General features: G+C 52.6%; 1 protein-coding gene across 7 annotated transcripts in view; it reads left to right on the top strand.

The window, feature by feature from the left end:
* Positions 1–12,871, top strand: part of CELF5 (CUGBP Elav-like family member 5) — a 51,550-nt gene that overhangs the window by 11,403 nt on the left and 27,276 nt on the right. For all 7 annotated transcript variants that reach the window (XR_009563576.1, XM_060297386.1, XM_030845808.2 and 4 more), the window contains exon 2: positions 7,369–7,451. Coding sequence is in view for 5 of the 7 variants with exons in the window: in XM_060297386.1 (XP_060153369.1) it covers positions 7,369–7,451 (83 nt within the window). In the remaining 2 variants the exon portion in view is untranslated. The remainder of the gene's footprint in view (positions 1–7,368; positions 7,452–12,871) is intronic.

The following is a 12,871-nucleotide window of genomic DNA, read 5'->3' on the forward strand; positions in this document are numbered from 1 at the left end:
CTGCCTGGGAAGTGACAAAAATCCCAGACTTATGCATGAACATAAGGACTATGAATAGTAAAAAGGAAAAAAAAATTGTTTTTCTTTTCATTTTTTTTTTGCGGTACGCGGGCCTCTCACTGTTGTGGCCTCTCCCGTTGCGGAGCACAGGCTCCGGACGCGCAGGCTCAGCGGCCATGGCTCACGGGCCCAGCCGCTCCGCAGCATGTGGGATCTTCCCGGACCGGGTCACGAACCCGCGTCCCCTGCATCGGCAGGCAGACTCTCAACCACTGCGCCACCAGGGAAGCCCCTCTTTTCATTTTTAAAAGTTTTTTTAGTTCATTAGATCAATGTAACAAGCTCCAGCGACTTAAGTTGTTCCCCAAGGCTCTGGAATTTTCTGGAACTCAGAAGCCCTTTACCCACCCCCAGTTTGGGTTTAGCACCAGGGGTTGTTTCTGACTTGCTGTATGACCTCAGGAAAGCTGCTCAGCATCTCTGAGCCTGGGTTAACTCCTCTGTAACATGAGGATAAAAATAGTGTGAGAGGGCTTCCCTGGTGGTGCAGTGGTTGAGAGTCCACCTGCCGATGCAGGGGACACGGGTTCGTGCCCCGGTCCAGGAGGATCCCACATGCCGCGGAGCGGCTGGACCCGTGAGCCGTGGCCGCTGAGCCTGCGCGTCCGGAGTCTGTGCTCCGCAACGGGAGAGGCCACAACAGTGAGAGGCCCGCGTACCGGAAAAAAAAAAAAAATATATATATATATATATATATATATATATATATATATATATGGTGTGAGAATCCAGGGATGGCAGGGAGAGCAGCTGCATGAGGGCTTGGCTCCACGCACATGAGTGGTACCACTTGGGGGATTTTTAGTCAGTCCTGCGGGGGTCCTTCCCATGAAGACCCCCAAACCCTCAGATCTAGCAGGGCCCAAACCGGGTTCCACCTCTTCCTTCCAAACTGCTGCTGCTCCTGGGTCCCCATCGGTACCAGTTTCCTGGGGTAGCCATTCCAAACGATCACAGATTCTCTCTCAGTCCTGGAGGCCAGAAGTCTGAGATCAAAGCTGTGCTCCCTCTGGAGGCTCCAGGGGAGGGTCCCTCCTGCCTCTTCCAGCTTCTGGGGGCTCCAGGCGTCCCTTGGCTTCTGGCTGCATCCGTCCAGTGTCTGCCTCCATATTCCCCTGTCTTCTGTCTGTGTCTCCTCTTCCGTCTCGTATAAGGACACTTGGCATTGGATTTGGGACGCACATGTTGTCCAGGATGATCTCATGTCAAGATCCTTACATCTGCAAAGACCCTTTTTCCAAATAAGGTCCCATTCCCAGGTTCCTGGAGTGGATGGATCTTTTCTGGGAGGACCAGCATTCAGTGCGCAGAGATGCTTCTCATCTTCTGGGCTTCCCTAGCCCCGTGTCCCCACCTCTGCCCCAGGCTGACAACACACGGGGGAGTGTCTATCTCTGCCTCTACCCAGCCTGGAGCCTTAGCATCACCCATTAGTCAAAGCATTGTCTCCAGAACCCCAGCTGAGCAGAGGCCTGTTGCCATGGAGGGACAATGGCCACCTCTGCCCCCTTCCTCAGAGAGGAGCATCCCCAGGGCTGGGGGAAGAGCCCTGTGTCATGTGTCATGCAGGTATGGGCTTAAGTCCTAGCCCTGTCCTATCTGTGGGTGACCTGGGCCACTGGGAACCTCAGTCTCCTCACCTGTAAGGTGGACACTCTTCTCCCTACCATCGTAGGCTCTGTGGGGTCGGCCTGGGTCTCCATGTTTGGGAGGCCTGTATTAATGGTTCAGTTTATCTGTGCATCAAACAGTTGGTGCCTAGACTAGATTGTAGGTGGCCCACAATGGTCTTTTCATGGATGCTCTTAAGGCCACGTTTGTCTTAAAATACTAAAGGTGTGGAGTGAGTTCAGGGAAGATGGCAGAATTGGGTGCCTCTGCCACTCCACACCCCGGGGACAAAAGCCCCAAAAGTGCAGTGGATGGGAGTGAAGCCCATGACATCAGATACCCCTGGCTCCAAATTCCAGCTCCACCCCTTACCTGCTGTGCAATCATAGGCAAGTCACTTTGTCTCTCTGAACCTCAATTCCTCCATACAGTGCATAACACCTCCCTCATAGGATTCCTGCAGAGAAGAGAGGGGCGTGGAGCCAGGTAACCAGGACAGTGAACGCCCTAAGTGTTCAATGATTCCCCTGTTATTGCTATTACTGTTATAAGAGGGGAAATATTGTGGTGCGGAAGGGCTGGGACTGGAGTTAGACTTCCAGGGTTCGAATTCCACCTCTGGGACCCGTCGCTGTGTGACAGCTCAATGTCTGGTGTTTCCGTGTCCCCGTCTTAAAATGGGGAGAAAACAGATACAATAGTGCCATTCTCTTGGGCTAGGCTGAGGGTTTGAAGGGTTCATATGGGTGATGTCTCTATAAGATGCTTGGCACTCAGTGAACTTCAACTATTACTGTCATTATTACAACTTCAAGTCATGAAATTCCAAAAGCTGTGATCTTGGAGCAGAGAGCAGAGGATCTCGTCAAGAGGAGGGACCCTCAGGTTTCCCAGTAAAGAAGGGGATCTGCTGCTTGCTTGCCTCCAGGGACAGGGCACTGCCTCCCTCCAAAGAGAGCCATGATGAGGTGGATCTAGTTGTTAGACAATTTTCATATATTGAGGAAATCTCTTGTTTCCCAAGGATCCCCCCATTGGTCCCTACTCCACCTGGGGTGTCGAGAGGTCAGCTCTTGTCCAGGCTTTGAAAAATGGGGGTGGGTGTGAAGGGAACCATGGGGTTGTCAAGTACTGAGCATTCTGGGTTATTGGTTCTTGGAGGTGGGGCTGCCCTATTGACCTGCCCCGCCTCTACAGAACCCCAGGGCTTGGCCAGCACGGGGCTTGGAGTGTGTTTTGCTGAACACCTGGTCCCACCCTCTTGTCATTGACGAGGCTGGTGTATAGGGTGAGGGTAGCCAGGGCTGGAATCTGCTGAGAGGCTCACCCATTGTGGGCACTGGCTGGGCTGAGATTTCCCTGGGAGGGTCCCTCTAGGACTAGGATGCAGCAAACCAGACCCCCTAAATTGAAATGGGGTCCATGGCGTCTTCAACATTTGATCCAGCAGCACATTCTGTCAGAAAGGTGGTACTATTTTAAGGTTCCTTGCAGGGAAAGTTAAGGCAGGGGCCTGTGACCCTCCACATAGGCCTGGGGGGCCTATTTCCCTCATAGGCTCTGGGGGAAATTTTTAGAAAAGATGCAAACTCAAGGCAGTGTATCCTAGTGGTTAGCACACAGTTCGAGGTGCCTGACTGCCTGGGGTGTTCCACTCTGTGACCTTGGGCAAGTCACTTCTGCTCTCTGTACCTCAAGCCCTCATCTGTAAAACGAGGACAATGCCAACAGCTCCTTTGTGCGGTTATTGTGACGATTAAATGAGTCAGTATTGAGTATAAGCTTATTAGCAATAAAAACTAAGGAGCTTAAGGCTTCCCTGGTGGCGCAGTGGTTGAGAGTCCGCCTGCCGATGCAGGGGACGCGGGTTCGTGCCCTGGTCTGGGAAGATCCCACATGCCGCGGAGCGGCTGGGCCCGTGAGCCATGGCCGCTGAGCCTGTGCGTCCGGAGCCTGTGCTCCACAACGGGAGAGGCCACAACGGTGAGAGGCCCGCGTACCGCAAAAAACAAAAACAAAACTAAGGAGCTTTATTAACATCATCACTAAAAGTCTGTGTCTGTTGGGAACCGTATTTATTCGTTAAGGCTGCTGAAATAATGTGCTGCAAACCAGGTGGCTTAAAAAAACAGAAGTGTAATCTCTCCTAGTCCGACAGGCCAGAAGTCGGAGATCAAGGTGTCAGCAGGGTTGGCTTCTTTTTTTTTTTTTTTTGGCCGCACTGTGTGGCATGTGGGATCTTAGTTTCCCGACCAGGGATCAAACCCGTGCCCCCCGCATTGAGAGCGCGGAATCTTAACCACTGGACCGCCAGGGAAGCCCCGGGGGCTGGCTCCTTCTGAGACCATTAGGGAGAATTTGATGCAGGTCTTCCAGCTTCTGGTGATGCTGGCAGTCCTTACCGTTCTTTGGCTTGTCATACATCCCCCAGATTTCTGCCTTCATGTTCACATGGCGTTCTCCCTGTGTGCATGTCTCTGTGTTCAAGTCTTCCCCTTTTATAAGGGTACCAGTCTCATATTGGATTAGGGTCCACCCTACTCTACTATGACCTCACCTCAACTAATTGCATCTGCAACGACCCTATTTCCAAATAAGTTCACATTCTGAGGTCCTGTTGGTTAGGAGAACAACATATGAGCTTGAGGGAGGAGGGAAACAGTTCAACCCTAATAGAACCTGAAATTCGAGGCTCTATTATCCAGAAACTGGTGAACATGACGCGTTTTCACCAATTAGAAAAGAGAAGCTAAGAGGCCGAGAGGAGATAGGGCCAAGAAAACAGGGAAACATTTCAGTACCAGGGACAGCGGCTCGCGTGTTTGTTTTGGTTTTTTCTCTCGCTGCAAACCTTCCAGACCCAGAGGCTGATGGAGGGTTATTCAGGGGTCTCACCTACCCTTCTAGGGCCAGCACACTTCATCTTCTGCATATAGGGCTCCACAGGCAAGAAAGGACCCAAGGAGAAAGGGCTTTGCCCCTATTTTACATCTCCCTGCAGCCCAGTTTCTTGCCAATCATGCCTAATTTCTCTCAGTCTTTATGGCCGATTTTCGTAGTGCTTCTCGTTTCCCTGAAGACCTTGGAAAATTCTATTCAGAAAATAGAAACACCAAAAAAAAAAAAAAAAAGTGGAAAGATGAGGCATGTATTGGAAGAAGACATGGGCATCAAATATAATCAAAAAAGAATAAGCACACAAAATTTATAAAGAGGGGATGTTTGTAATATATCCCAATTACAAGTTTTTATTCTGGTAAAATTACATAACAAAATTTACCAACTTAACCATTTTTAAGTGCACAGCTCAGTGGCATTAAGCACATTCACATTGTTGTGCAACCATCCCCACCATCATCTCCAGAACTTTCTCATCTTCCCAAACTGAAACTCTGTCCCCATTAAACACTGATTCCCCATCCCCCTCCCCCAGCCCCTGGCCCCCACCATCTACTTCCTGTCGCCATGCATCTGACTCCTCTGGGTCCTCCTATGAGTGGAATCATACTGTATTTGTCCTTCTATGTCTGGCTTATTTCACTGAGCATCAGGTCTTCAGGGTTCATCCATGTTGCAGCAGGTGTCAGAATTTCTTTCCTTTGTGGTCCTTTTATAGATGGACCACATTTTGCTTATCCGTTTATCTGTTGATGGATATCTGGGTTGTTTCCACCTTTTGGCTGTTGTGAATAATGCTGCTATGAACACGGGTGTGCAAATATCTCTTCGAGTCCCTGCTTTCAATTCTTTTGAGATATATACCCAGAAGTGGAATTGCTGGATCATATGGTAATTCTATGTTTAACTTTTTTTAGGAGCTGCCAAAGTGTTCTCCACAGCGGCCGCACAATTTTACATTCCCAACACATTTAAATGTTTTTTAAATGCTAGAAGCTGTCCTCAGCTCTGCCTGGTGCCCCTTCCCCAGGGCTGCAGGGCACCTCTCAGGCCTGGGGCGGGGACCCCTCCCCATCACCAGGCCCAGCTGGTGGGAGCAGCCGCGTAGTGAGCGCAGCCCAGCAGGATGCGGCTTTAATTAGCTCCAGCCTGGGGCGGAAGTGGTGCCCACGGAGCTGTTCCTAGGGGCTCTGCACAGGGGGTCCTCTTCGGGGAAGGCAGAGAGACCATGGGGAGGGAGCTGGGCATGGAGGACACAGGACTCGACAGCATCAGAGCAGCCAACCATGGTCTCATTTCACAGACAGTGAAACTGAGGTCCATAGGGGTTAGAGAGGCAACCCAGCGCTGGAGCCCGGATCCCTATGTCCATCCCAGGGAACTTGTCTGCATCCTCTAGCCCGCCTCGGGCAAACATCTTTCAAAATATCTTTGATCTCATTGGCCTTTCTCTGGGCGCCTCCCTCTGCTCGCTCCTCTTCTGTGTCTGTCTCTCAACCTTTCTTGTCCCTGTGGCTCTCACGCTTCTCACCCCCCGCCCCCATTCAGGACTTCCTCCAATCACACCCTCTGTCTAGACTACTTTAGGGCCGGCCCCGCCCCTTGCCTCTCCTGATTGGCCCTGCCCTTTGACGCCACACACCCCCCCTTGTAGCTCCGCTCCCCGCCCCTTGGTGGGTCAATCCCACCGTACCCTCGGACCATCCTCTCTGATGGGGGAAACTGAGGCCCACACAGGGGCAGCGTCCCATCCGAGGCCACAAAGCTGGTTAGTGGCAGAGTCACTGTGCTCCTCATTCCAGGGTTGAGGCCTCTTCTGACTCCTTGGGGCTGCTGGTGCCCTCCCCACCCTCCTCCCTGGGGCAGCAGCTCTGCCCCCTCTCCCCTCCCCCACCTCGCCCCGCATTTTAGCATCAGCCACGGATTTAATTAACAACTGATTCTCCTCTCTGCCTTTCCCTGTCTCACCCTTTGGGAAATGTACGTGTGGGAGGGGAGAGCTGAGCTACTCCTACTGCCCCACACCCAAAGGGGGCTCCAGCCTCCTTTTCTCTTTTTGTTTTTTAAATTGTAGTAAAATACACATAACATTAAATTTACCACCTTAATCATTTCTCCTTCTTTTCTTTCCTTAAATTTCTTTTATTGTGGTTAAATACACATAACATAAAGTTGACCATTTTAACCATTTTTAAGTGTGCAATTCAGTGGCATTAAGTACATTCCCACTGTTGTGTAACCATCCCCACCATCACCTCCAGAACTTTCTCATCTCCCCAAACTGAAATTCTGTCCCCATGAAACACTAACTCCCCACATCCTCCCCCAGCCCCTGGCCCCCACCATCTACTTCCTGTCTCTATGGATGTGACTCCTCTGGGGACCTCATGTGAGTGGGATCACACAGTATCCTTCTGTGTCTGGTTCTCTCACTGAGCATAACATCCTCAAGGTTCATGTATGTTGTAGCATGTGTCAGAATTTCCTTCCTTTTAATTTATCTATTTGGCTGTGCCGTGCGGCATGTGGGATCCTAATTCCCCAACCAGGGATCGAACCTGTGCCCCTGCAGTGGGAGCATGGAGTTTTAACCACTGGACCGCCAGAGAAGTCCCGTTTCCTTCCTTTATAAAGCTGAGTAATATTCCATTGTACAGGTGGACCACGTTTAGTTTATCCATTCATCAGTTAGTGGATGCTTGGGTTGTTTCTGCCTCTTGGGTATTGTGAATAATACTGCTGTGAACATGGGTATACAGCATCCTTTTCTCCTAACACCCATTTTTGTCTCCCCTCCAGGCTGTGCCTTTCTCACCTACTGTGCCAGGGACTCCGCCATCAAAGCTCAGACTGCCCTGCACGAACAGAAGACCTTGCCCGGGGTGAGTCCTGGGTGCTGTCTGGGAAGGGAGGGAACACACGGAGGAGATGCTTTCGGCCTGGGGAAGGCTAAGGCCCTTCCGGGGATCAGCTGTGAAGCCCACGTGCTTCTGGACTCAGAAAGAGGCATAAGGAACAGGGAGACAGAAATCACCAGAATGAGCATTTCTTGTGTGCCTACTGCATCCCATGCTGTACACTTCACATCAGGGTTGTTGTGTGGCGTGCAGGCTGCATACTGCACAAGGGCACCTGACTTAGCATGCGAGTGTCATTGGACTGAAACCTGAAGGATGAGGAAATATTGGCAGGGCAGAGGGACAGCCTGTGCAAAGGCCCTGGGGCAGGACTGGGCCTGGTGTGTTGGAGAAACAGCGAGGAGGCCCATGTGTCTGGAACAGAATGAGCGAGGGGGAGAGAGGGAGGAGGGGAGGGCAGGGAGGTGAGAGAGGCAGATGTGCAGGGCCTGTGGGCCTCAGGGAGGAGCCTAGACCCTACCTGTTTCTCACCATAAAAAGGGAAGGGGTTCTCTTTCCCCTTGTTCTTATGGAGCAAATGAAGCTATGGCCCCTTAATGTAATAGTTCCTCCCCAGGGAAAGCTGGCCCAGGCTCTGTCCCTGCTGGTCTCTCTTATCAGCCCTGTCCTCTTTGGGTGGGCAGGAGGTCCCTGCCCCCAGTAAAGGATGGATGGTCCCCCTGAGCCAGCCAAGCCAGGTCTCCAGTGAGAACTGTGGCACCCCCCATGAGTTCGGGGGTGGGGGTGTCGCCCCTTCCCTCTGGAAATCTCAGGGACCCTTCAGCCTCAAGAAGATTCAGCAGATGCTTTGGTGGCATCATGCCATCACTGCTGGGAGCATGGGCACAGCACGGCTGACAGTGGACAATCTGGGGTTCGCCTGCTAGGGACATGAAGCTGTGGCATGGGTTTAACTCAACTCTGAATAAGCATCACAATGTTTGGGAGGGGGTGGTCTCAACCTTATCTTGCAGAACAAAGAGCCCCTCTTTGGAAGGTGAAGTGGCAGAGGCAAGAGCATACACTTTGGTGGCCACATCAGTGGGCTCCTCATTTAGCTCCCACCTGTTTTTGCTGTGTGACAATGAGCCAGTAACTCAACCTCTCTGGTCTTCAGCATTGGAAGAGTACAATGGGGTGAAACTGTACCGAAGGTCATGGAGGGATTCACAGAGTAGGTGGCATTTGAGAAGAGACTTGAAAGATGAGAAGGCAGGGCATGCCAGGAGAAGGAACAGGACTTGCAAAGGTGACTTAGAGCCTGTGGAATAAACACCATCCGGAACTCACTCTTCTCCCTCCCTTGGACCTTCTGTCAATACCTCCCCAAATCAACTGGAAACTGGAGGGCAGGTCCGTCCATACAGGTTAGCGTCAAGGGGCACAGTGGGGTTCTACGGACTGTATTAGTTATCTCCTGATGCACCACAAATTACTGCTCAACTTAGTGGCTTCAGAAAATCAGCATTCGGGCTTCCCTGGTGGCGCAGTGGTTGAGAGTCCGCCTGCCGATGCAGGGGACGCAGGTTCGTGCCCCGGTCCGGGAAGATCCCACATGCCACGGAGCGGCTGGGCCCGTGAGCCACGGCCGCTGAGCCTGTGCGTCCGGAGCCTGTGCTCCACAACGGGAGAGGCCACAACAGTGAGAGGCCCGTGTACCGCAAAAAAAAAAAAAAAAAAAATCAGCATTTGTTATCTCACAGTTGCCAGGGGTCAGGAATTGGGGCATGAGTTTGCTGTGTGGTCCTGGCTTTGGGGTCTCTCCTGAGGTGGCAGTGAAGTTGTCAGCCAGAGCTCGACTGTTGGCTGGAGGCCTCAGCGTCTCTCCCCGTGGGCATCTCCCTGGTGCCTGCTGCTTGAGGGAGGGGCCTCACAACAGGGCTGCTGGCTTCCCCCAGGGCATGTGATCGGAGCAGGCGAGAGCCAGGAGGAAGCCACGGCACCTTTTATGTCTTCCTTTCAGAATGACACACTCTCATTTCTGCCATATTCTGTCCTGGCAACTTGCCAGGAGCCAGGGGGCCTTGGGGAGGGACACCTTGGAGGGACAAAGTTTGGTAGTGGATTTGTCCAAGTTCTGGCAGCCAGCAAGCAGCAGAACAGGGATATGACCTTCATGGTCTGACTGCAGACCCCATGCTAGCAACAGCTCCAGTGCTGTTTCCCAATCCTTCCATATCCAGTGGACCTTTTTTTTTTTTTTTTGTGGCATCAGGTCCTGGCTGGAAGCTCTGACTCTCTGTTCAGAGAAATCAATACCCACATGGAGATTTGCCAACGTTCCTAGAAGTTTCCCTCCGCCCCCATCAGCTAAGTCCCTCGTCCCCATTCCCCTGCGCCCATTTTCCTGATGGGATCACTGAGATCCAAAGCCAGTGCCTTTGGCTGCCTGAGGCCTCAGGGGCCTGTTCCCCCTGTGTTGGGGGCTAAAGCTGGGCTCTGGCAGACGGTGGAAGGGCCAGGAGTCAAGGAGCCATCCCTCCCTGTATGCCCCGCCCCTCTTTCCAGGCTGGTCTCTGGTCCAAGGCCTCTTCAGGATGTAAAGATGCCAGTTGCCCGGGGTTCCTTCTCTGTGTCAGGCTCAGGGCTCTCTGTCCTCCTCTCTCTGCTCACTCTCCCAGCCCATGGATCGAGTTCTTTCATCCATCTATCCAGCCACCAGCAAACTTTCATTGAGCACCTATGCTGCACTTCTCTCGCCAGCTCTGTGTGCAGAAACCACCCCCTGGTGACTCTCCCAGGCACCCCAGACCCAGCAGAGCTCAAACTGGCCACAGCATGCCCTTTGAACAAGTTTCTCCTCCTCCCTCCCCCATCCCCCCCCAGCCCTGCCATCCCCACATCCTGCTCTCCAGAGCCTCTCCTCCATGTGTCACCCCCCCCCACTTCTGTGATCCTGTGGGTTCCCATCCCAGCTACACTCCTCCCAACCTGTGTGACCTTGACAGTATCTTTCCTTAAGAGGCTCAGTCATCCTTGTCTCCAAAATGGGCATCACCAGGTCCATCTGTCCAGGCTGGAGAGGGGGTTGTTAAAAAATGTGGGTACAGGGCTTCCCTGGTGGCACAGTGGTTGAGAGTCCGCCTGCCGGTGCAGGGGACACGGGTTCGTGCCTCGGTCCGGGAAGATCCCACATGCTGCGGAGCGGCTGGGCCCGTGAGCCATGGCCGCTGAGCCTGCGCATCTGGAGCCTGTGCTCTGCAACGGGAGAGGCCACGGCAGTGAGAGACCCGCGTACCGCAAAAAAAAAAAAAAAAAAAAATGTGGGTACAAAGTAGATTCCATTTTTGGAGATGTTAAGCTCTTATATTTTGGTCTCCGGCAGCCCCTAGTTCCTAGAAATTCCTCACTCTCCAGATACTAAGGACCCAGAAAGAACACCAACCTCTAGGTCGTGTGGAGAACGTGTGGGAAACTGCCTTCCTACCTGGAGAATCTCTACGCTGCTTTCAAGGCGACCCCTGTTATCTCCTCCCTCTGCTTATCCCTGACCCCTAGGGGCTGGGGGTGTCTGCGTCTGCCTATGTCTCCCCCTAGATTGGGGGTCCCTTGAGGGCAGACCCTGACTTTCAGGATGGGAGTAAATCCGGGGGTGTAGACGTCTCCTAGGGCCACTCTAACAAGGCATCACAAACTGGGTGTATTAAAGCAACAGAAACTTACAGTCTCCCAGTTCTAAGAGCCAGAGTCCAAGATCCAGTTGTCAGCAGGGCTGCCCTCCCTCTGCAGGCTCTCAGGGAGATTCTATCCCAGGCTGTCTCCCAGCTTCTGGTGGTCGCTGGCAATCCTTGGCTTGTAGACGCATCCCTCCAACCCCTGCCTCTGACATCACGTGGCCTTCTTCTCTGTGTCTTCAGCTCTCCCACCTCCCTCTGCCTTTCTCTCTCTCTCGCTCTGTCTTTTTAAAAAATATTTATTTATTTATTTATTCATTGGTTGCGCCGGGTCTTAGTTGCGGCTCGCTGGCTCCTTAGTTGTGGCATGCAAACTCTTAGTTGCGGCATGCATGTGGGATCTAGTTCCCTGACCAGGGATCGGAGCCGGGCCCCCTGCATTGGGAGCGAGGAGTCTTTGTTTTTTAAATTAATTAATTTTATTTTTATTATTTTTGGCTGCGCTCCGTCTTTGTTGCTGCACGCGGGCTTTCTCTAGTTGCGGCGAGCAGGGGCTACACTTCGTTGCGGTGCGTGAGCTTCTCATTGTGGTGGCTTCTCTTGTTGCAGAGCATGGGCTCTAGGCACGCGGGCTTCAGTAGTTGTGGCACACGGGCTTAGTTGCTCCTCGGCATGTGGGATCTTCCCGGACCAGGGATGGAACCCGTGTCCCCTGCCTTGGCAGGCAGATTCTTAACCACTGCGCCGTCACGGAAGTCTGTACCTTTCTCTCTCTCTCTTTGTTTTTAAATAAATTTATTTATTTTTGGCTGTGTTGGGTCTTTGTTGCTGCGTGCGGGCTTTCTCTAGTTGCGGCAAGCAAGGGCTACGCTTTGTTGCGGTGCATGGGCTTCTCAGTCCAGTGGCTTCTCTTGTTGCGGAGCACGGCCTCTAGAGTGCAGGCTCAGTAGTTGTGGCTCACGGGCTCTAGAACGCAGGCTCAGTAGTTGTGACGCACGGGCTTAGTTGTTCTGCGGCATGTGGGATCTTCCCGGACCAGGGCTTGAACCTGTGTCCCCTGCATTGGCAGGCGGATTCTTAACCACTGTGCCACCAGGGAGGCCCCTCTGCCTTTCTCTTATGAGGACACCAGTCATTGGATTTAAGGCTCACCTAAATCCAGGATGACCTCGTGTCCAGATCTATCACTTAATTACATCTCTAAAGATGCCTTTTCCAATAAGTTCCCACTCACAGATTCCAGGGGTTAGGACTTGGACATATTTTTAGGGAGGACAGCCATTCAACTCACTACAAGGGGTGACCACAAAATGAAGAGCCAGATATAAGGGTCACTGTGGGCAGCATCTCAAGGGAGAACCAGGTGACCTGCGTTGATGGCCTCGCGGAGGGCAAACAGGGTGGCTTCTTGGAGGGGGATGCATTTGAGCTGAGTCTTGAGCAATGGGGAGGATCGTGGCAGATGGGGGTGGTATGAGCACGGGGTATACCAAGACTTGGAAGCAGGAACATGCCTGGCCTGCTGAGGGCAAGGACATGTGAGAGCCTGACGGACGAGTTTACTGCCCCCAGGGACACTGGGCAATGTCTGGGGACATTTGTGGTTGTCATGACCAGGAGATGCTGCTGGCGTCTTGTGGGTAGAGTCCAGGGATGCTGCTCCAAACCCTACAGTGCACAGGACGGCCCGCCACGATGGAGAATTCCCCAGCCCCAGATCAACAGTGCTGAGGCTGAGAAACCCTGTTTAGGAGAATGAGGAGACGGTTAATGTTCTAGAACGGTGCTAAT

Source organism: Globicephala melas, chromosome 3 (genome assembly GCF_963455315.2).
Source record: "Globicephala melas chromosome 3, mGloMel1.2, whole genome shotgun sequence".
In the NCBI taxonomy this organism is placed as follows: Eukaryota; Metazoa; Chordata; class Mammalia; order Artiodactyla; family Delphinidae; genus Globicephala; species Globicephala melas.